The 22,305-nt window shown below is 34.0% G+C and overlaps 1 protein-coding gene and 1 pseudogene across 9 annotated transcripts in view; both read left to right on the top strand.

Moving 5' to 3' along the window:
• Window positions 1-22,305, top strand: part of FAM214A (family with sequence similarity 214 member A) — a 98,468-nt gene that overhangs the window by 30,897 nt on the left and 45,266 nt on the right. For 2 of the 9 annotated variants that reach the window (XR_004956205.1, XM_036238419.1), the window contains exon 1: window positions 11,049-13,288. The exons of 6 other annotated variants lie outside the window; for them this stretch is intronic. Coding sequence is in view for 2 of the 3 variants with exons in the window: in XM_036238419.1 (XP_036094312.1) it covers window positions 13,252-13,288 (37 nt within the window). In the remaining variant the exon portion in view is untranslated. Of the gene's footprint in view, window positions 1-11,048; window positions 13,289-22,305 lie in introns of those variants that run through there. One more of the 9 variants, XM_036238418.1, reaches the window with a different exon arrangement.
• LOC118600849 lies at window positions 20,749-20,867 on the top strand (annotated as a pseudogene).

The raw sequence follows: 22,305 nt of genomic DNA, 5'->3' as shown, positions 1-22,305 counted from the left end.
ATAGTCAGACTTAGAGAGTCTAACTTTAGCACTTACCAGCCAAATGACCTTGAGCAAATTACATACTTTAGTTCTTTTTGTCTCAACACTGTCAACCTTAAGGATTGTGAGAAAGATGAACTGAGAACCTATGGTTTAGCACCCTGCATATGCCTGGCGTAGGGTAGGGATTGGTAAGTGTTTTACTTCCAAGGATATTCAACTTGGATCATCAGCTGCACTGAGAAAATGAGGGCTTTGTTGTGAAGGCAAGTCAAAACAGGCATAAGAGATCAACAGACCTTTATCTTGTCACTCTGAAACTTGTATTCTGCAGTATTTAACCAAAGGAACTTAAAACCAGCATTGAACTATATATTTGTAATGCACATGTAATGGGAAAGAGAAAGTAGGTAATTGGAGCACACGAGCGATTTCTGGGTGATGACACACCATAATGAGCATTTAGAGCAGCACTAGGGCAAAGAGATTGGGGCATGGGTGGACACGAAAGAGGTTGATGGAAAATACGAGAATAGTGAGATCGTGCCCCAAATTGCTTTTTTCTTTATTTCAGAATATTACTTAGGATTGATTTAGTGCTTGGAGCAGAGCCTTTCTGCTATTGTGAATTTAGCAGAATTTAGACTAGTTCAATGATGCTGCAAGTAGTGACCATTCTAGGTTAAGAAACTTTGGTAGGTTAGCCTGGGAATCTAGTAATAACTCAACATTATTTATAAGTAATATTTATTATAAGTATGACCATTATTTCAGCTCAAAATCTTATCCCTTTTGGAAGCAGAACCAATTTATAGTTGGGGATTAACATTTTAAATTAATATGAAGTTTCCATTTTTTATTTTCCCACTTACCAAACTTATATATTCTTAAATAGAGTTAAAATTTGATATCAATATCTGAAATCAGGCCCTTTATGATACTTTATTCTGACATCTGGGAAGTCCTCGTCTGTCACGTTGTCTGGTGGGCCATTTCTACTTAAATTTATAATAGTAAGAGAATGTGTAATTTTAGCATTAATATTGGCAAATTGCTTTTTGTTTTTGAGGTTTGGTCTTAAAAATAACTTTAGGTTAAAGCTCTATCATATTTGGTATACTTGATAAAATTATGATTTATTTTTTTTATAAAAAAATTAGCCATAAGGATTTCTTTAAACTTGCCTATTTTGTTTGCTCTGTAATTTAATTTACATCTAATTTTTTAAAAATTCAAACCCATGGAAAAGTTGCAATCATACAAGTAATATTCTAAATACCTTTTCATAGCTTGATTGTGAACATTTTACCACTTTTGTTTTCTCTCTCACTCAGTAGGTAGATAGGTAGATCAGACTGACAGACAGACATAGGGGTTTCTTTTTGTTTGTTTGTTTGTTTGTTTTTATAAGTTGACAGTAAGTTGCAGACGTCATGACACTTAACCCTGTGTACAAGGATCTGGCTGGCATGTGAAAGCTGATTTTGTACTTTTCTTCCCAATTCTGTATCAGGTTGGTTGCTTAAAATCAGCAGTGGAAGTTGACATTGCTACAAAACCAGCCTTTTCTCATCTGGAGAGCCAGTTGTTAAACATTTATCATCACCCCACTGCATATATCTCCTAAAAATAAGATCACACTCAAATTTAACATTGACACAATAGTGTTATCCAATATGCAGTTTATATTTACATTTCCCCAGTATCATCTCTAGTCACATTGCCTTTTAAGGAAGCAATTTGCTTCCTGTTACAGAAAGCAAATTAGATGCTGGTGTTGGACAACATTTAGAAAGATTTGAGAGTACGCCATAAAAATAAGTGAAGGTAGAAGTGAATAAAATTATTGGCTTTTAGGGGAAAAATTAGATCGTGTAAATTGAATAGTTAATTAAGATTTTGGCTGTTTTTCATTATTTAGCTTTAAGAAAGCATTACTTCGATAAAGTGGATTTAAGAGAAAAAATGACTGAAATTTTGAGATTTTAAATTGAAAACAAATTATACTTGATTTAGGAAGAATTTTATTTTTAATCCTGAAGTTTTAGGCTACCTCTCTGACCTCATTTCTTAGTACTCTTCTAGGTTCGGTTCCCTACACTTTGGACACATTGATCTTGCTGTTCTTCAGTCACCACAAACACATTGATGCCATGGGGACTTTGCGTTTGCTGTCCCTTTCTGGAATACAAGTCTCATGACTGTCCTTTATTTCATTTGACTTTCTGCTCAGTTGTCATCTCCTCGAAGAAGATCTCCCTGATCATCCTATTAAAGAGTACAGCTCCAAAAAAAAAGGGGTACAGCTCTTTCATTGTCTTTTTACTCTGCATCATTCTTCTTCACAGTCCTTATCGCTGCTTAACCTCATGTTCTATATTTATTTATTTGCTTTTTTGTTTTTCTCCCCAATAAGAATGTAAGCTTCATGAGGGCAGGGTCATAGTGATGTTTGTTCACTGCTGTTTCCCCATGTGTGGACTGGTGCCTGGCATTTAGTAACTGCCCAGTAAATATTTATTGTTGAATGAATGCTTGCATGCATTTTAGTATCTTTGTGGTGTAGCATAAAATTTATTATTATTGGAAATGTTACGTATTCTTTTTCTATGATTTGTTAGTTTTGTAGCCCTAAGAATTCTCTAGTGTCAGTTTTTGTTTCTAACTGGGAATATTTATGCCCACGCCTCAAGGTTATTGTGGAATCAAATGAGATAACTACACAAACATAATGCAAGACACTTGATAACTGAATAAATGGTAAAAAGTAACATCTGCTATCAGACTTCATAGGGAATGATTAATTTCAGCTGCAGTGATTAATTTCAGAGCAGAAGCTGCCTTTCAGCAGAGACAGCAGCTGTATTGAGCCTTAAAAGACAGGTACAATTTGGAAAGATGGAAACACAGAGATCAAGAGGGAGAGAACTATAAGAGAGGACATTCTGAACAATAAAGATGTTCAAGGGATAGACTAAAATTGGAGGAGTTACTGCTCTGCTTTCTCTTTGCCACTGTTCTTTGTAATATATGAAAGATTAGTGTTCAATTTTATGAAAATTCTTGGGACTGTCAACATAGCACATGATACTGGTAATACCATAGCTATTGTTTTATGATACTCTCTTGTCAGAGTTATAAATTGCACTATTTATTATAAAGTACTGTTATAACAAATAGAGGAGACAAAAACAGGATAAAGTTAGAGAATCCTTCTCAGTCCAGATAATTGCTGACAAAAACTTAAACTGTGGGATGAGAGGCCCCTGTACCTTCCAAGCTCGCGTGAGCTGGCGAGAGCAAGGAAATTCCCCAAATACTGAGCTTTCCTAGCTCTGTTAAAGTGAGACTGGACATGTATCCTTTCTCTTACCCAACCAAAGTTTTAAGAAAAAAAATTTTGGCCCTAAGAGGGGTTCAGCGTGTTGTGGTAGAGCACAAAGCAAGAAACCTTGGAGTCTATCCTTTACAATTCCTTTCTTTAAAATCGTTTCTCTGGAAATGTGTATTCTTAAATTGGCATACTCACTATTCAGAAGTTGGAATAAGGAAAGATACCTATGCCCTTGAGGAAGTGTATCCAAACATTAGTAATTATTGCGTTGATTGAATGCTGGTCCTGGAGGCATATTTCTGTGGTCCTGCATACAACAACCTCACTGTGCTTTGTCTTGTAGCTTATCTTATGTCTCAGAGTTCAGGTATCTGCCAGGGGACTCTGAACGGCTAACAATGGAAAAAAAAAATACTTAGGTTTCATGGTGGTACAGATTAAATTCCATTATGGAGAACTCAGGACATGGAAGTGCTTTCGTTATTCTGAAATTACTCTCAAAACCATACTATAGCTAGAATTCAGAATTGGAAAGGTACTTGGAGAGTAGAGTATGTGTCACTTTTGTTTTTACAGTTGAGCAAACATAAAGTTCAGAGGAAAAAAGTTAATCTGTCCAACTACAAACATAAAACTAAAATTTCCTGCTAGCCAGTTGAGTATTTTCAATACACTACCTCTAGTAAGAGCACAACTGCCCCTAGAGCACAACTGGCACCAGAAATGACATAATGGTCATCCATCCTTCCTCAAGGAATTTGAAAGAAACAAAGTTTAGGTAATTATATTTTAACATTGTCTGCAGTTAATATATACATACTTTTAGAAGAAAGTGAAATGGTAATAGACCTAAAAGTAAAACATATATTTCATCCTTGAAACTAAGATGCTAAAAAGAAAAATAGAGTATGAATAAATTAGAATTTAGAAATAATATCTAAATTTTAAAAATTAAGAAATAGCAATGTAAGCTTATTATTTTTAAATATAGAAGAAATCTGTCTTTAGTTTTATCATGTGAAAAACAGGGCTAGTAATAGTACCTATAACTGGCATCATGATTAAATGAGGTAATCCATGTAAAGTGCTTAGAAGTATATTTGATTCTGAAGAAATATTCAATAAATGTCACTTCATATTGTTAATATATTAACATTTCTTCAATGAGTTAGGTAAGTACACATTCTAAGTGCTCTGAAGGAAACATACAGAAGCCAAGGGGATGACTGAGAGCAGGGATAAGCCCTCTTTGGTCAGGATGATCAGGTAAAGCTTCTCTGAGAAAAGTCAGGGGAGAACAAGCAGGAGCCAGCTGTGTAAGGAGTGAGGGGAAGGACATTCTGGGCCAATGGAGTAGTATGTGAAAAGGTCCTTAATTTAGGGAGAGCCTGGCATGTTCTATACACCAAAGCCTGACAGGACTCGTCACACACTTTGGCTTCATCTGCTCATTTTAGACTGTCTCTCTCACTTTTTGTTGTTATTTGTTCTCCAAGGGCAGAGACAACATCTGACTTATTGCCTGCTGTGTCTCTCACATCTGTCTTGGTGCTTGGCACAGGGTGACATTTATTAGAAGCTTGGAAAAAACATTTAAGTGCCTGTTGCGTGCTTGATCGCTGTCTGTGCTTCATGGTGAGGAGTTGATCTTTCCCCTCCCTTAAGAGAAGAATAAGCTAGGACACAGTGAGTCGCATATGGAGACTTTTTTTTTAAAAGGACATTCGAAAAACTGACACAGTTATGAAGTATTTAAATATCATAACATATCACAAATTCTATATTTTGACTTACATCGGTGATTTTCATGAAATAAAAATTTTAAAAATTAATTTGAGTTAACTGTTTTGTGCCTCTATTTAACTGTACTACGAAGTTCAGATTTTTTTTTGGAGAATGGGATGGATTAAATGCTACCTGGGATGGTCTTGGTTTATGCCTGTTATTCTTGTGTCTGATCCTGTTTCACTCTAAATGTGTCACTCTTTGGACGAAGAATTTTATGGTTACCCTAATTATTAGCCATTTTACTGTTGTGCTAGTGCAGTCAAAGCTTGGCTTCCATTAACATGTACAACTGACCCTTGGACAATGTGGGGGTTAGGGGCACTGAGCCCCCACTTCATGCATTTGAAAATCCACATATAACTTTTGTATCCCCCCAAACTTAACTACTAGTAGCCTACTGTTGCCCGGAAGCCTTACCAAAAACATAAACAGTTAATTTACACATATATGTTATATGTGTTACATACTCTATTCTTACAGTAAAGTGAGCTTACAGAAAAGAAAATATTATTAAGAAAATCATAAGGAGAAGGTACATTTACAGTACTATATGAATTGAAAAACATTCTCATATAGGTGGAACCATGTAGTTCAAACCTGTGTTGTTCAAGAGTCAACTATATTTCATTCTGTATTTAGATTGCTTAAGTATAGCCTGAGGTAGACAATTTTCCCCAGCTGTGTTCTGTGGGATATTGCATGGAATACTTTATATAGACTCTTGTACTAAATCAGGGGCTTGACAACATGGGCTACGTGCTTTGACTTAGTTTCAGACATGTTTGATTTCTAAAATGTTTCTACCAAAATGCATATATTTTGACAAAATGTTCTTTTATTCAAAGTCATCTGAATTCTAATGAACGGTGCCTTCTGCAATAAATATTAAATTAGTTATTACATAGTATATTGATGAAATCACATTTTTAGAATTTACCGTTAAATGCAGTAAAACTTTAGACAGCTAAATACCTTTCCCTTTCTTCTCTGAAACAAATATTCATTGAGCACCTGCCATGTGCCTGGCACATATGTACTGGAAATACAATGACGACCAAGAACTAACATGGACTCTGGCCTCTGGCCCTTGTAGTCAAATGTAGTCTTTTCTGACTTTTTTCCCCCGGAGTCAGTGGACAAATCAAAACTGGAGGTTACCTTGTGCTGTTTTGGAAGAGGCATGAAACAGGCGGAGGGGGAGGAAAGTAGGATAAGTTCTCCACGAAGAGAAAAAAGTATCAAATGACCTGCACAGACTTATGGAACTTGTTACCTTCAACTGTTCTTTTGTATTTGTGGTGGTCTCAAATATTTTTGGTTTGAGGGGTGTGTGTGTGTGTGTGTTGGGTGTTCTGTTTTGTTTTTGAGAATGAGTAATGAAATTTATTCTCAGTAAGTGCAGATTTCAAATGAGGTTTAGTTCATGAGGTCTTTTTGGGTTCTCCTCTGCACAATGCTGCTGGAACCTTCCTGGTGAGAAACTATTGAGGTATTCAAATGATAAGTATTTTCCACTGGCTTGCTGGATGAAATAACTGTATAAACTGAAGTTGTTGAAAATGGAGAGCTTTGATGGACAAATGGACTGTAGCATAGCATATGTGTGAGGAAAAAATTCCTGTTTCCCTCTACACAAAAAGGTATACTCAGTAGTTACAGAATTTGTACATTCTGAATCCTCTGGGATATCTACACATCTGTGTCTCTAGTAGTGTAGTGTCACCTCTGGTAAAGAAGGATTTGTAGAACTGAGTTATGGCAGCCAGTGAGATGTGTGACTTCTGGTTGTAAATTTCTAGCAGCTACTTTCTCAAACTCTCTTTAGCAAAAACAAAACAAACAAAACAAAACAAAACTTAGTATCAATCCTTAATATATACTTCCGAAGTCCATGTTGGTTGAATGTGACAGATAGAACCAAATACCTATTTGGGGACATTGTGGGGTTGGTGGTTATTGAGAGACAGTATCACATATGGAGCAGCAGCTTTAAATATTTTTGACTGCCCACAATTACAAAGAGAATTGATGTTGCTGCCCCCTAACAACACTCCCTCTCTCCAAACAAGTCTTTACTCAGTCTTGCTCATGCAATGGTGGCTAATCTTTTCTTTTTCCTATTTTATTTAAAAACAAAATGATAGCTCCAACACCTTAAATTAATTTCACAGCACATTTAATCCTACAGATTGGTTTAGCGTTTAGGAAAACTAGAAAGACCTGGATTCAAGTTCTGGTTTTGTTGCCTCTAGGTAAGTTTGATCATGTTATCAACTTCTCAGGGTTTCAGTTTTCTTATTGGTTAAAATTGAGATAATGCATTCATTTTATAGGTTTTTTATAATGACATAACCTGAGTAAAGTGGTTATGCCAGACACTAAATAAACACATAAATCAGTGGCTACTTTGATTCTCGCCAAAGTTTGTTAGCTAAGGGAATTGGGAAGAAGAATAATGGTAACTGTTCTTCAGATGAAAATTAATTCAATTTTAGATATGTTAGAGTTTGAGGCATTATAGGTAGCCAGAAGAGTTTAGTCATATCATTTGGGAACAAGAGTATATGAAATAGTCCAAAATTAGCAAATTTTAAAAAATGTGAACAAACAGTATTAGAACTTTGGGGCCTTAACAACTGAGTCTTTCTTAAAACTCATGAGTTTTATTTAATTCTATACAACTGGTTTACTTTATCAGATTTCTGCTAACATTATTCAAAATTTAAAATGCAGAATTTGTCATTTGTATTATTTTTGGCATAATGACATCTACCAGTGATAAGCAGTTGTGGGGAAAAAAAACAACACAGGACTTGGAATTAAACCTCGGTTAGGTGATTCAGCTAGGTAACCTACCAGCTGCTTTAAGCCCTATGATTCAATTTCTTCATCTACAAAATATTCTTATTTCGCAAAGTTACAATTGTAAGGCACAGGTAAATGTCACATATATCATCTCCATGGAAATATTTTCAGTAAAACATTTTAGCAGAATAAAAAATTCATTATTGGTTCTAGATTTTTAAGAGTGAATCAAATATACCATTCTTTATAAAATAATAGCAGAAGATTAACAACATTCCAGAACATGTCTTTAAAGTATAGGCATAGGTGAAGGGCATCTCGGCATATATTTTATGGTGATATTAATTATAAAGACTAAGTATATAGGTTATTAAAAGTGAATTCTTATACCTGATCTGGATACTTATTAAATCTGACTTGTGTGTACAAGATATTATTAGACAAAGTGTTTGTCCGGTAGCTTAGATTATAAATAACCCCTGTTCTAGCTCATTTTAAACAATGTAGTATGAATGATGCCAAAAAAAAAAAAAAAAAAAACCAGGCTAGAACATTTTCTTCTCTCCAGGATCTTAGATTTTGTAAACAGGGCTTTGCTCCTGGAACTAATCTAGGTCATCATAACCCAAAATTTTTTGAAAGATGAGACTTCCAATTAAAATTGTTAGGTACTTTTTAATATTTTAAAATTAAGAAGTGTTTTAGCTCTTAAAAGCACAGTATTCTTGAATTGCTGTTTGGCCACTTGGCTTATTTTTACCATGTCATAATGAATACAAATCACTGGGTAATCACTTCAGCAATAATGATTGCTAGGAATCTCCATGCAAGTGGAAATTAATGTAATTTATTATGACTTAATTTGTCCCAGTACTGACCTACCAGCATAACATTTTGTTTTTGAATAAAAACTGATTTAATGAGAAAAACCATAAATTTCCCTAATTTCCAAAACTGATAACAATGTTAAATTTTAGCTGTTTAGTCTTTCTTGAAAATTAGTTATTGAGTTGTGAAGTATGTGTTAAATATTTAAGAAACTTTAAAAATATCAGTGGGATACTGTAAAAGTATTGTCCTTTATTTGTTGGGGTGAGTATGTGTATGCATGCATGTTCACCCTTTATTAACATCTTGTAGACCTGATATTTGCGAAGGAAAAGAGGAAACCTAATTGCTTGAAAGCCAAGTACAGAGCTAGGTGGTTTGTAAATCTTAGAAAAATTATTACTTTACAGATGAAGAAATAGTTTTAGATAGGTTAAATAATTTGATAGCACAGCTTGTTAAGTGGGAAGAATTTGAGCCCCTAGATTATCTGACTCTTCCCCATTATGTCATACTGCTTTAAGGGATCTTTCCAATAATGAGGTTGGATTTTTACATGTCCACAATACTGTCCTCTAGAAGCCCACCAGGGTTTTGACATATAGCATGTTTCTATTTTCAGAATAATTTTATCCTATCTTATTTGATCCTTACAACATATCAGCATTGCAGACAAAAACAAAAAAACCCAGAATGATTCCTGACTTTAAATGAGCAATTTCAGAGAAGTGCTTAAGAGCACAAAGCTGATTGGAGGTAGAGTTTAGCTTAGAACCCAGATCAGTGGTTCCTGGGTCAGTGCTCTTTTCTACTTTATCTTCTCTGGTTCTGTGATCATGAAGTAGTGAAGTTTCACAGACTGACTCTTTTATTGTGTCCTCATGTAGTGATCATGCTGTTTAGCAGTCAAATCCTGTTTTCCTGTATTGTGTAGTATATCAATGACAGTTTGAGGTATAATGGGGCTGTAGTGGTAGTTATTGAATGAGTAATAAATAGAAAGTATGAATTTGAGATTTCTGTATTTAAACTTTATTCTTATTGTCATGTCATATTTGCTTTTTGGAAATGTATAAAAAAGAAAGGAATTGTTAAGGAAAGGGTAGTAGTGGTTAAGAGCATGCATGTTAGATTATGAAAGACCTGACTTTGAATCCTGGCTTTGCCCACTTAGTTCTGGTTTCTTGGGCAAACAGATGGGTATGTAAACATGAGATTACCACCATGTCTGGCCCATGGGCCTTACATATATAATAGCTATTTAATCACTACCTTTGACAGGTTCTTTTTTTCCTATTAGTAATATTCCTTTTTGTTTAGAAAGTGTCCAAGCTAGCGTGATTATCTCTAAAGTATATTAAAAGTAGATAGATAGTTGTCAGTTATTTCTAACAATGCATAGATAATATGAAACAATTGATATTTGAAATTATTCCATTTTATATTTGGAATATATAGTAAAAAACTTATGGAAGGTCTACCTTCCTATTTCCTTACATTAGAATAATATAAGTAATTTATATTTCTTAAATTGGTCCATTTGGAGAGCACCATTATGACCATGCTAGGTGGCGTACAAGGAAATAGGGGGGTTTCATGGTTGAGGGTTGATATTTGAGAACCTGTATTTAGTATAGAATTTCATATTATTCAGATTCTTAACTTTTAGATTCTTGAGATCTACAAAGTAGATAACATGCCATTATGTTATAGTATACTCATTTACACCTTTGTATACCAAAATGAACAAACCAAAGAAAAGCAAGCATTCTTCAAAATTATATAAAGTGCCTTTTTGAAATTAATAGAAAACTAACAGCACAGAGGATACATTTTACTAAATAAACCTTTAGGTTGGATTTTAAATTTTTGAATGTAGCATATTTCTTGGAGTGTATTTTATTCACTTATAATTACATATTTCTGACTAAGTTTAATATTTTTATAAGTTCTCTTTGTATATGATGTTAACCAATAGTTTTAGATTATAAATATAGGATATCGTTAGTTTTTAATTAAAAGATTTAAGAATTATAACAAAAGAAATATTCCAAAATAATTTAGGGATTATGATTATTCCTTTTTTGAAAGATATAGGAAGAGGTTATTTTTGAATTATAAAGTTTTTCACTCAAATTTTTTTTTAAATTTATTTCTTTTGACTTCCAGTTGTAGGGCCTGAGTAAACAGACTTTTAGAGCTGATTTTCTTATTTGAAAAATTTAAATAATGATACTTGTTCTATGGTTGTGAAATTAAATTATATATATGTATATATAATATATATACATATATATTATATATATATATATATAAACCATGCATGGTGCTAGGTTTGCAAGAATATAGACAAATATAATACTTTCCTTCAAAGCACGTGGAGGGGGGAAGGTTACTAACCAGTCATTTTGCAAATAATCATTTACCGTTTTATGAGCTAAGCACTAATAAAAACACACACACACACACACACACACACACACACACACACACACACACAAAGAGGCTGAGACTAGTCTTGCATCAGTGAAAGCTGCTCTCGGGAAGATGAGACATCAATAGAAGAGGTTGGGGGAGACTACTCCTAGTGGAAGAGAAATAGTATTTGCAAAGACTCCAAATTTTAAAGATGCTTAAGGTCCTTGGTAACCAAAAGGCCAGTCTGGCTGGCAAAGAGCACCCTTTAGCCTACACAATAGCCCTGTTAGTTAATTGTTTTACAGATAAGAAAACTGAAGCTCAGAGTGGTTTGGTAATTTGTATAGGGTCTTACTGTTTATAAATGGCAGATTCATGTTTTGAACCCAGGTTGATTGGCCTAACTCCAAAATCCTTGTTCTGTCTCCTATGCTATTCTTTGAGTCACTGACCCTCAAAGGCTTAATGTGCTCCCAAACACATCTTCCTTCATTTTATTTCTGGGAGGGCTTAGCAGCTTTCCCTCTGGCTAATTGTAGAGCCAAGTGATCAGATTCTTTATTTACACTAAGGTAATAATGAGATTTAACTCTTACAAATTATATACTGTATACTCTTTTTTGTATGCTGTAGAACTCCAGGGATCCTAGAAGCTTGTACAGGAGTAGGAATCTTGTAGATTATGAGCTGATATGAAACTGCAGTGTTGTTTGTGGCCTGTCATTTAAAAATAGCCTCGTGGTGCTCATGGGGTGCTTTAATAGAGCCAACATTTCCATCAGCCTCTGCTCCCTACCCCCGAGACACTCCAGATAAACAAAGATCTGAGTAATAAACAGTGTGCTTCTGCTGTAGTCTCTGCCTACTCCCACAGACCTCCTGTAAAAAAATCCTAAAGCCACCACTAATGCATTTTATTGGAAGAATGCAAGTAAAAATGGTTCCATTGCTTTAAAAGTTTGGAAAACACTATCCTAGCTTATGTGATGTTCTGAAAAAGTGTTTCCTAAATAAGGGTTTTTTTTTTTTTTCCTGATCTTTATCTCCTGCTGCCTGCATTGACTCCCCCAAACGTCTTTGTAAGTTGGGGAAGGATTTTTGTTGTTATTCTTAAAGCTTGTGGAAATAGTGCTGACTAGTATATTGAAGCCCAGTACTTGAAACCTGAAAAAAAAATCTCCTATGCCTTTGTATCTCCAGATAGTCTTATAATAGACAAATTAAATGAAATTAGGCTAAATGCCAATTGTTGTTTTATGTAAAACATGCATTATGTTTTAATGCAAATACTTAGTTGAATCTTTTATTGTTGCTAGAGTTTCTAAGTAATTAATTGATTTTTTTCCTTTTTAAATCGTTTTCTAATCAATCAGTTAACCTCAACTTTTCTTGCCCTGTTTAAAGACTCTTTATAAATTTGAGGAGGGGAACATTTTAGGCCCTCACCCATTTTCATTAACTGGTTGTACTTTTCTAGGAATTTGTGAAATTTATTGTAAAGTATTTTATAGTTCTAGGTAGATGGAGGCTGATGCTTTATTTTAATTGTTGTACATTTTTGTGTTTCGATGTTTTCAGGGAGTTTCACTTGACCTGATTTAATTGAAACATGAAGTAATAAATTGATTCTTTCCACCACTCCCTATGTCTTCAGTTTTATGTGAAACACTGACCGAAATGTTTGCCTTATGAATTTCTCTTTTTTAAAAGCACCCAGAGACACACATTTTAGGGGTTTATGCTAGAATACTCTGTCATTATTACTCTACTGTTCTTCCTTTCAAGTTGCCTAAACACAGCTGAGTTGTTAAGAGGAGCAAAGACAACAGAATAGTGCTGCCAAGTAGACAGGAAGCTGTAGTGGACCTAGCGAGCAGGGTGGCTGAACACACCTTCCATCCAATCAGCTGTGAGTGCTGTTGCTATGTGCGCTCTTACTCTGCTGCCTTTGTGAAAAACCTTACACAGAGAGAAGCGGAATCAGCACCCACCACTGAACATTTGTTTTAACCACTGCAGACATCTGGATCCCTCAGTTACTGACTATATAGCAATTGACAGCCAGAAGGCAACTTCTTTTATACAAAGATTCCAGTATGGTTTTCAGTGGAAACAAAGGGCTTCACAGAGAAGGTGTGTAATGAAGTGTTTTTAACGGCGTTATTTTTAAGCTTCCCATTTTCTGTAGCTGTTTACCACTTGTGATGTTTGTTTTGCATGGATTTTTAATAAATAGGTCTAGAAAAATGATCTCACTTTGAAAAATATTGAACTTAGGGAATTTTCTTTAGCTTCATAATAGCCTGTTTTCTTTGAACAGCATTGCTTTAAAGATTATTAAAATGCTGATCTGAACAATGAGTAGGAAGAAAAGAAACCAAAATACAATGTGCTCACTTTAATAGGGGGGAAAATAAGATAAAAATGAGAATACTGGGGAGAGAATAAGGTTAACCAGAAACATTAACTGTATTTGGGGGCAGGAGGTGTTTTTAAAAATAAAATCTGTTAAGGGGAATGTATTTAAAATAAGTAACATTTTTAACTGAAATTTATTGTTTATGAAATTGACAGATTGTCAGAATTTAGCATGTTGAGAATTTTGACATAGTTTAAGCAATTGATATGCTGTCTTTTTTATTAAGGATTTCTGAAGATGTTACCTCAAATTATACAGTCTTTTAATTATTTGATCCATCGACTAGTTCTGTGCAGTTCAGATAAAGGTTATAGTATAATCTAACTGCAAAGTGAGTACCATGTTCTATTAAATGTCCATACAGAAAATTGAAAAATAAAGGATTTTGAAGTTGACATACCACAAATGGTTAAGGTCATATTTTAAAATTAAAGTAGACCTCTTAAATGTAATAATTCCATATTTGACTTATGACAGAATCTTATTAAATTAAACCTCGTTAATTCAGTATTTGTTGTAATCAAACAGAATATGAGTTACAGTTTGTTTTTAGGGGATTTGGAAAAACCAGTTTTTCCAAGTGATTATAGGAAAGCTTTAAAATATCTTAGGTAAACAAAAGTGTTTTTTTTTGCATGTTTTCAAATACTGTGAAATTATAGCATTCACATAGTTTATTGAGCTAATGATTCTTTTAAATTAAAGCAGAAGACTAATTAGCATATTGCTTAATTTATGAACAATTTCCTTTTGCTCATTCAGTTTCACCTGGTTGTGCAAATGGCTCCTTTTTAATTCAGTGACTTATTTCTAATGAATAAAATTAGCGTAATATAAATTCAAAGTTAATATTCAAACTTTATTTCTTATTTCTATAAATGATATATTTTGGAATAAGATTGGTTTTGATGTTATTGCTGCTCTTTTCAAGAAGTACCTGTTATTAGGAAGGCTTAGAAATCAATGTTAGTGTATTTGATAGGAGAGATATTTCTTTTCTTTGAAAATAACTCAAAATATATCAGGCTTTTGTGCCCATTACTGATCATTTTTAATGATACATATATATTTGTATTAAGTTAAATAATAGATGAGAATTTGCAAAATAAATTGTCCTTAAACATTAAAAAAGTTTTTCACATGAACCTACATGTTGCTGAACTTTAAAGACTGACATTTCTCAGTTTTTCTAATTTGTTAGGTATAGCCCAAAATTCGAAATTCATAGAAGTTATAAACATTATAGCAAGATGAAGAAAGCTATTATATTCTTTGGGCTTGATCTCCTCCACAATATAAAGCACTCATTTGCAGAAGGAGAACTATAAGGGGGCAGGGATATTGAGAGGATCCGAGTTCATTAAACAATAACTGTATGGAGGTCAATCTGGTCATTTCCATTTTTTTAGTTATCACTCTTATCAGTTACTAATTTAAAAGAAATTATAGAGCCACAAAAACCAGAGTTTTGCTTGAATTGGTTTGCTACCCTTTTCCCTTGGTTTATTTCTTAAGAATTAAAAGACTTCCAAGAGAGCAGCCTGATTTCATTCATATGCTGCAAAAGATAAAGGAACATGGCAACAAAGTTGGGTCTGTTGCTGTGTCACACAAAAGCTTTGCCATTGTGTTGTTGCAGGAGGAATAGTCTTGGCAGAATCCCAGATTTTATTCCTAGGCTCAGCACCTAAATATATATTTTTTTATACTGGAACATATGAAAGTTCCTGTTCAGTATTAAAACCTCAGGATAATAACTGAGGTTTACAATTTCGTCAAATATACTAACATTGTTAGAACAGTTAAACTCGTTGAATTTATATTTGACAATCGAATTTTTGTATTATTCTACATTAAATCTTAAAATTGGCTATACCTTTGTGTACTTATAAGTAGAAAAATACTTCAGTTCTAAAAAATAGTGATTTCTTTTTTAGCCACTTGATTAAGAATAGCAAACAGAAGTGCTCATATTTATCAGATGCAGTGTTTGCTATAACTGATTTTATTTAAAATAAAATAAATTGTTTCTGTTTATTGTGAAATCACCAGGCAATGTTATGTAAATAGTATTCATTTACAGTTCTTCAAAAAATTCTGTAATTTAAAACCTCAGGTTGGGGAGGGGTAACAATCTGAGTTTTTCTCTTGAAATCTGTGAAATCTCTTTTTAATCATTCCTACTTCAAGTATTATGTCAAATGTTTGCTTTTTATATGTATGCTTTAAGTGCTTTGTGGCACAATGTTTTTTGACTTCCTTGAAGAAATTTCATTTTCTGTTCATATTCTGAATCTGAAAGTGATTTGATTATTATAGCCAGCTGGTTAGGGAAGTTTAATCTTGACAACTTATTTGTCAGGCATTTTCACATGGCAACAGTGCTATTGCATAAACTATATTGTTTTTGCAAGAGTATAGTAAATCTTTTTTTAAATTTTCACATGTCAGTGTATCTAAAATCAAAGACCTGAGATTTAAAACTATAGCTGTTTGCAGTATTGCTTGAAGCAAATTATATAATCCTTTGTGAAGAGGCCAAGGTAAAAGTGGTAGCATGATGACTATTAATTAAGAAACTGAAAATAATCATCTCCTCCTTTCTTCAGTGGTGTCCTCAGTTTTATTCTTTCAAAGACTTCTGAACATCAAATGATTTGAATTATAAGGTTTATGAGAAGCCCAAGGACGTTAAAATGATAAATTACAATAGCAGTCAAGATAAGGTAGAAAAAATAAGGTTTATATGTAGTCGGGCTTCAGATTTTGCTATAATTTCTCATCATCCAGAATATTAAAGGGAAACTCTGCCAATTGGTTCTCTGTGCCCCTGTTATTTAACATTTTATTGCTAAATTTGGCCATTAAAATTTAATTTGGTTTCTGTTTTCTTAACATTTTGAGTTTTATTTAGTTTTTTAGTTCGTACTTAGGATAGCTTGTCTTATCTATTCTGTATGATTTATTTTTATTTAGTTGTGTAATATTGGGCATGGTTTTATCTCTTTGAGCCTTAGTTCTCTCATCAATATAATGAGGTCTTAGGGTAATTATGGAATTGAAATTGAAAGAATGTATGAAAACGACTTAGATCGGTGACAGAGTTTTAAAACTCAATAAAATGTGAGATTTTATCATATTAAACTTTTCTTTAAAATTATTCTGTATTTTAAAATTTGGAGAGTTTTCAGCATGGTTTTTAAGACTTTTCCCCTGCTCTTCATATATGCAAGTATCCTTTCAGGTGTCTGTTTTCTAAGGTGGATACTTCATGATCTGGAAAGTGATGGAAATATGGAAGTTTGAATAAAAGAAAGGGCAGGGTTTGTAGGGAAGTACATGACTAAATCTCTGAAGGAAGATAATAGTCAATAACAGTAAGGAAATAATGAGTAAAATGGGAAGATAAATAAGGGAAGGCAGGGAAAAAATATTTATGCTGTTTGATGTAGTGTTTTTGGGGTGTGTGTGAGCACGTGCACATGTACATGAGTGCCCACAAATGTTGAGCTGACTAGAGTTTCGAAGTTCATCGAGGATTTGTATACTTGGAAGTAACTTGTTTCTGACTTTTCAGTTCCTCGGTAAGGATTGGATTAAGGGTAAACTTGTATTTGCCACCCATATTAATGTCAAAGGACAAGCCAGCTAGCTGCCTGGGAGCCAGAAATGAAATGTTATTGCATACATGATGAATGTAATTGTCTTGAAATATAAGAATTTCCAGAATTAAAATCTGGTGGTGTAAGGCCAAATTTTTAAAACTCAAACTTCAAAGCCAAGTATTCAGAAAATGCTCTTTTGCCATTTTAATAGATACACAAAATTTCAACTGACTACAGAATTTTCATTGCTTTCTGCAATCATAATTTTGTGTTATTTTGGGAGAGAGATTTAATGTGGGTTTCCATCCTGGCTTTCATATTTTCATCAAATGCTAAAATTTTGTGATTCCTACATAAATATATTATTTAGCCATCCAATTTGCTAAAGGTACAGTTTAGCTTATTAAGAATTAGAGAACTAAGAAATGTAAAGAAAAGACAATCTCTTCTAAGTGTATTCCAATGTATCAGTCAGTACGTTCAGTAGTACTGCCCAAGAGGCTTCTGCATTGGGTCCAGAGACTATTTTGCAACTGAAAAAAGAGCTAGGAGAACCTTTTCAGAAATAAGTATCTTGGTTTTACATGATTGCATTGCATTGGTATATTTGTTTTGAGTAATGCATACTTAGCATAAATCAAAAAATCTACACAGAAAAAGAACAGATGTCACTATGTTGGTGTTTCTCAGCTTGGTGTACTATCATCTCTTTTGAGAATCTGCTGAACTATGAGTCCCCTTTCTAGTGGGGAGAAATGCATCTGTGTATACATGTACATAATTTTGTGAAAAGTTTCCAGAGGTTCATAAATTTTCTTAGGTTAAGCAGTCTTGTTAAACATAACTTTGTTTCAGTCAGAGAATAAAAGCACATTAATTTTTTAAAATTGAGGCTTAGAACAGACTGGATAAGGATATGTATCAAGCAAAGTGTTAAGTAATGAACATGGGAAGCTGTTCTGTAGCTTCTAGGGAGATAGTAAAATGTTCCAGCAGGTACTCCATATATTACCACTCTTGCACATAGAATTGCTCTGGGGAGTACACCATATTCCTGAGTTAAATTAACCCTGTATTCTAGATGAGCTTCTGATAGAGAACTTAGAACAGAAGGACCAGGCCTGGAAGGCAGTGTTCAGGTACCCAGGACCTAAATGCTATCTCCGAGTTGTGGAGTGAGATTTGAGGAGGCCTAGAAGATAATTCGTTTGGCCTTGGACTACCACCTAGAATGTCTTCCAGAAATCACTCTACACGAGAGACACCTACTTCTACCTTTGAGAGAACTGAGCACAGTTGATCTTGCTGTCTGTGCTGAAGTTTCTCAACTCTTAATTAAAAACAACTCTCTGTTCCATCCACTTTTTATTTTTGCAGAAGTTTTAGGTTTCACACATACAAACACACTAAGTGGAAAATATGAATGTTGAGAGAGTACTTAGAAGTAGGGGCCATGCATGTGGTAGAGGGAAAGAGATTGAAAGGACAGAGTGTATTTTTTGGGACCAGTCTATGTTGTAACCATATTCCCATGAGGTAAAAATGTAAGACTAAATTAGGTTAAACTTGAAGATAATTTTGGAAAGTTATGTGCCAGTTATCTGGGATTAGTAAAGCTGGAACAAAACAAAATAGCACTAGAATAGTGGATTATTGCTTTTTTAACACAGACTTGTCTTCTGAGTGTATAGCTAAATCTAGAATATGTGGTTTTGAGAGACAGGATTTTTTTGTTTCCTTTTGTCACAATGTTTTCTCAGTTTTTTTTGTCTCATGGTTCTTTCTGCAGGGTGTGTGGAGTGATAAGACCATGTAATCAGGAATATTCCCACAAAGGACAATGAAAAGGACAATTTTTCCTACTTTCAGGCCCTGAGACAGTGATGAATTAGGTCTAATGGTTTATGTAGAGCACAGAAAAATGAAATCAAATAGGGTTAGTGCAGGTAAGAAGGAAATGGAAAACTCTGTTTAGCTCTAAATTTGTGCCCATGCATCTGTGATAACATGGCTGAAACCATAATTCTGGCAGACTGAATTAAGAAAAACAAATGGATACTGGTAAATTTCCTAATAACTGACTAGTTCTAACTCTTACATTTTAAATATCAAGTCCTCTGAGAGCTTTCCCTGATGTCTAAGACCGAGTTCCCCCCTAAGCATTCCCATAGCACCCTGATCTTATCCTATTATCATTTATCACATCACCATGAATTAGACTTATCTGTCTCCTCTCCATAATACTGTCTTCGACTTGAAGATAGTACAGCAGCTTGTTGTCCCATTGCCTTCTGCAAGAGAGCTTAATTTCACTGACAGTTTTTCACGTGTAGATAGTTCTCTTTACCCATTCTTATCTTATAGCCAGTCTTTAAATTTCTTAAAATTTAGTTCTCTTTTTAGGGCTTGGGTTGCCCTCAAGTCATCACATAAACAGCCAGTAGGTTGCTATGATGAATTTTCTCTGTAATCCCTTAAAAGACTGTTGAGGCCTAGAAATTACAAAAATTAGTTTGGAAATTAAACTCAGAAGGTGCTCTCTCTCAATTTTGATAACTTAAATGTTTTTGTCCTGGGCTAGAGATTTGGTGATTACCTAATGCAATTTCAGTATTTTAAAAATGTATATTTTCTTGTCCTATTCAAGAGAATTATATTGATAAATTAAAGGACACTAAAAACAACTCACAAAACAATTTCAGTATAAAAGAGGGTGGGAACTAGACCCCTCTTGACTAAACTAAGACCTGTTTTTTAGGCATCAGAGAAAGGTCAGGAAAAGGTTTAGTGCTTTGTTTTAGGTGATACATTGTAGAATTTTATTTCCATCTTTGACTTTTTAAATTTGAAAAAATAGAAAAATTAAAGGTAATTAAAATATCAAATCCAAGAGAAGAATAAAATGATAATTATCTGGAAAGGAAAATGACAAAGTTTTATTGCTTGAAGCATAACTAAGCTGAAATAGAAAGAAAATAATATATTATGGAATATTGACCATTCATTATTTCAACAAGTGTCACGTGCTTGTTCATGCCAAGCCCTGTGCTAGGAAACAGGATCAACTTGTTTTCATGGAGCTTAATGGGTTAGAGAGAGGAAAAATGCAAATACTGATTTGTGCTGTTTTAGGAGGGAAAACCAGAAGTTGCAATGAGCTTTTAAGTACAGTAAAAAGTCATGGAAGAGTATAATGGGACTGGATGGGATAAAACCTATTAAAAAATGATGTGTTTAAGCTGAAATAGAAATCATGTCATTATTTCATAATTTTTTTAATCTGTAAAACTTTAATCAAGTGGTAAAGTTAAAAGTTTAACTCCATAAAGGTAAAAATTCTTTTAGTAAATGTAATGAAAAAATTCCCATGCACAAGAACAACACACGAATTAATTAATTTTTAATGAATTTAACAGAAATATTCAAGACTTTTATTAAGAAAATTTTAAAATTCCACAAATATTTTAAAAGGTTTCAATAAATTGTGACATTTGGACCGTTAAAATGCAGTTTTTAAAAAGCTACTTGAAGTGATTTTTGATTTACTAGCTATAATTTTGGAGAATCAAGTCTATGGCCATGCTACCCTGAACAAGCTCGATCCCATCTGATCTCGGAAGCTAAGCAGGGTCAGGCCTGATTAGTACTTGGATGGGAGACCACCTAGGACGACCAGGTGCTGTAGGTGTAAAAAAATTAAAAATAAGGGATTGTAAACTGACAAAGTGCTGGCAATCTGTGATGTCAACCAAGGGTTGTCTTGCCGTAAAAAAAATAAATGAAAATAATTTTGGGGAATCATTGAAGAATTAGTAAGGTATCTGAAGGACCAGAAAGAAGTTGGAGTGTTCTCCTGATGCACAAAAGGATAAGTTATCTTCTTACCACAAAGGTTTTCCATTCCGTGGCTTTAAGAATATTGGCATAGTTGGAGAGAAGGATTAAAGCAACTGAGGTGGGGCCAGGAGGCATGCCAGAAGGGGAGTACTGGAAACAGGAGGAATTCTGGTGATTCAGTGGAATACAGAGGGTGGGACATCTTGAGGGGGCTCTAGGAGAAAATGAGTTAATCAGTTTAGCCAGGAGCATTAGATGCATAGAGAGCAATGCAAGGCTAGGTGAAAAAAGGACCCTTATCTCCTTTTTTTCACTCCTTCTCTCATGACTGTCCTTTATGTATCCAATGTTCTGGGCAAACTGGGAATGGTGAGGGATTAGGTATGGGAGGTTATTAATAGAAGCAGTCAGACTTCACCAGTGATGGCTTATTGGGGACAAGGGAAAAGGAGGAGGCATAAAGATGATTCTAAGATTTTGAGTCACAAAAAGCAAACATAGCTGTGGTTGGGGCAACTTTTGTACTTGGGTCAGCACTCCATGATTATTTTAGATCATGGTGGCTAGATATACCAGGATCAGTCTGTGCTTGTGGCCAAAGTGATATTAACAATAAGTGGGATTGTATATTTTATGACTCCAAAAATTGGCATGAGATATATTCAGATTGGAAGGGGCCATCTAATTTTACACACTTTCATTTTACAAGTGAGTTTGCTGAGGGTCACAGAGTTTAATTGACCTTTCCCAAGGTCATGAGGCTAATTTATTATGAAAGCAGATTGGCACATTTATTCTCTTAACAGATGATTTTGGAATAATACAACAATGAATAATTGCTTGATCATAATAACTATATTCAATTAGGTACTGTTATGTGAATTGGCTGAACTAAAACCATTTTAATCTGGTTCTAGGAAATTTTCTGTACTTGGCTGACTGAAGTTAATGGTAATGACCACAGAGTCATCTAATAAAACATTAATTAAAAACATATTAGCATTAAATCCCACTGCTTGATTATTATCTTTATCAAAAGATACTGCCTTTAGCAGAGTTACAGTTTTAAAGGGGAAATAGAGGAATATGAAACTGCCTTTGAGGAAAATAAATCAGAGAGAAAAAAGTATTGTTTCTGTTTTCACCCACCTATAGCAAGGTGATATCATTTCAATAGCCCTTTACAATTAAATTGTAATTTTCCATTCTGAATAATTGATCTCCCCACATTTGTGCAGAGGTTAATGAATGAATCCACTTGAACAAACAAATGGTTGCAAGGGGTGGCA

The sequence above is a fragment of the Rousettus aegyptiacus genome, unplaced genomic scaffold, assembly GCF_014176215.1.
Source record: "Rousettus aegyptiacus isolate mRouAeg1 unplaced genomic scaffold, mRouAeg1.p scaffold_m13_p_3, whole genome shotgun sequence".
Classification (NCBI taxonomy): Eukaryota; Metazoa; Chordata; class Mammalia; order Chiroptera; family Pteropodidae; genus Rousettus; species Rousettus aegyptiacus.
This window is presented reverse-complemented; position numbering and strand designations above follow the sequence as displayed.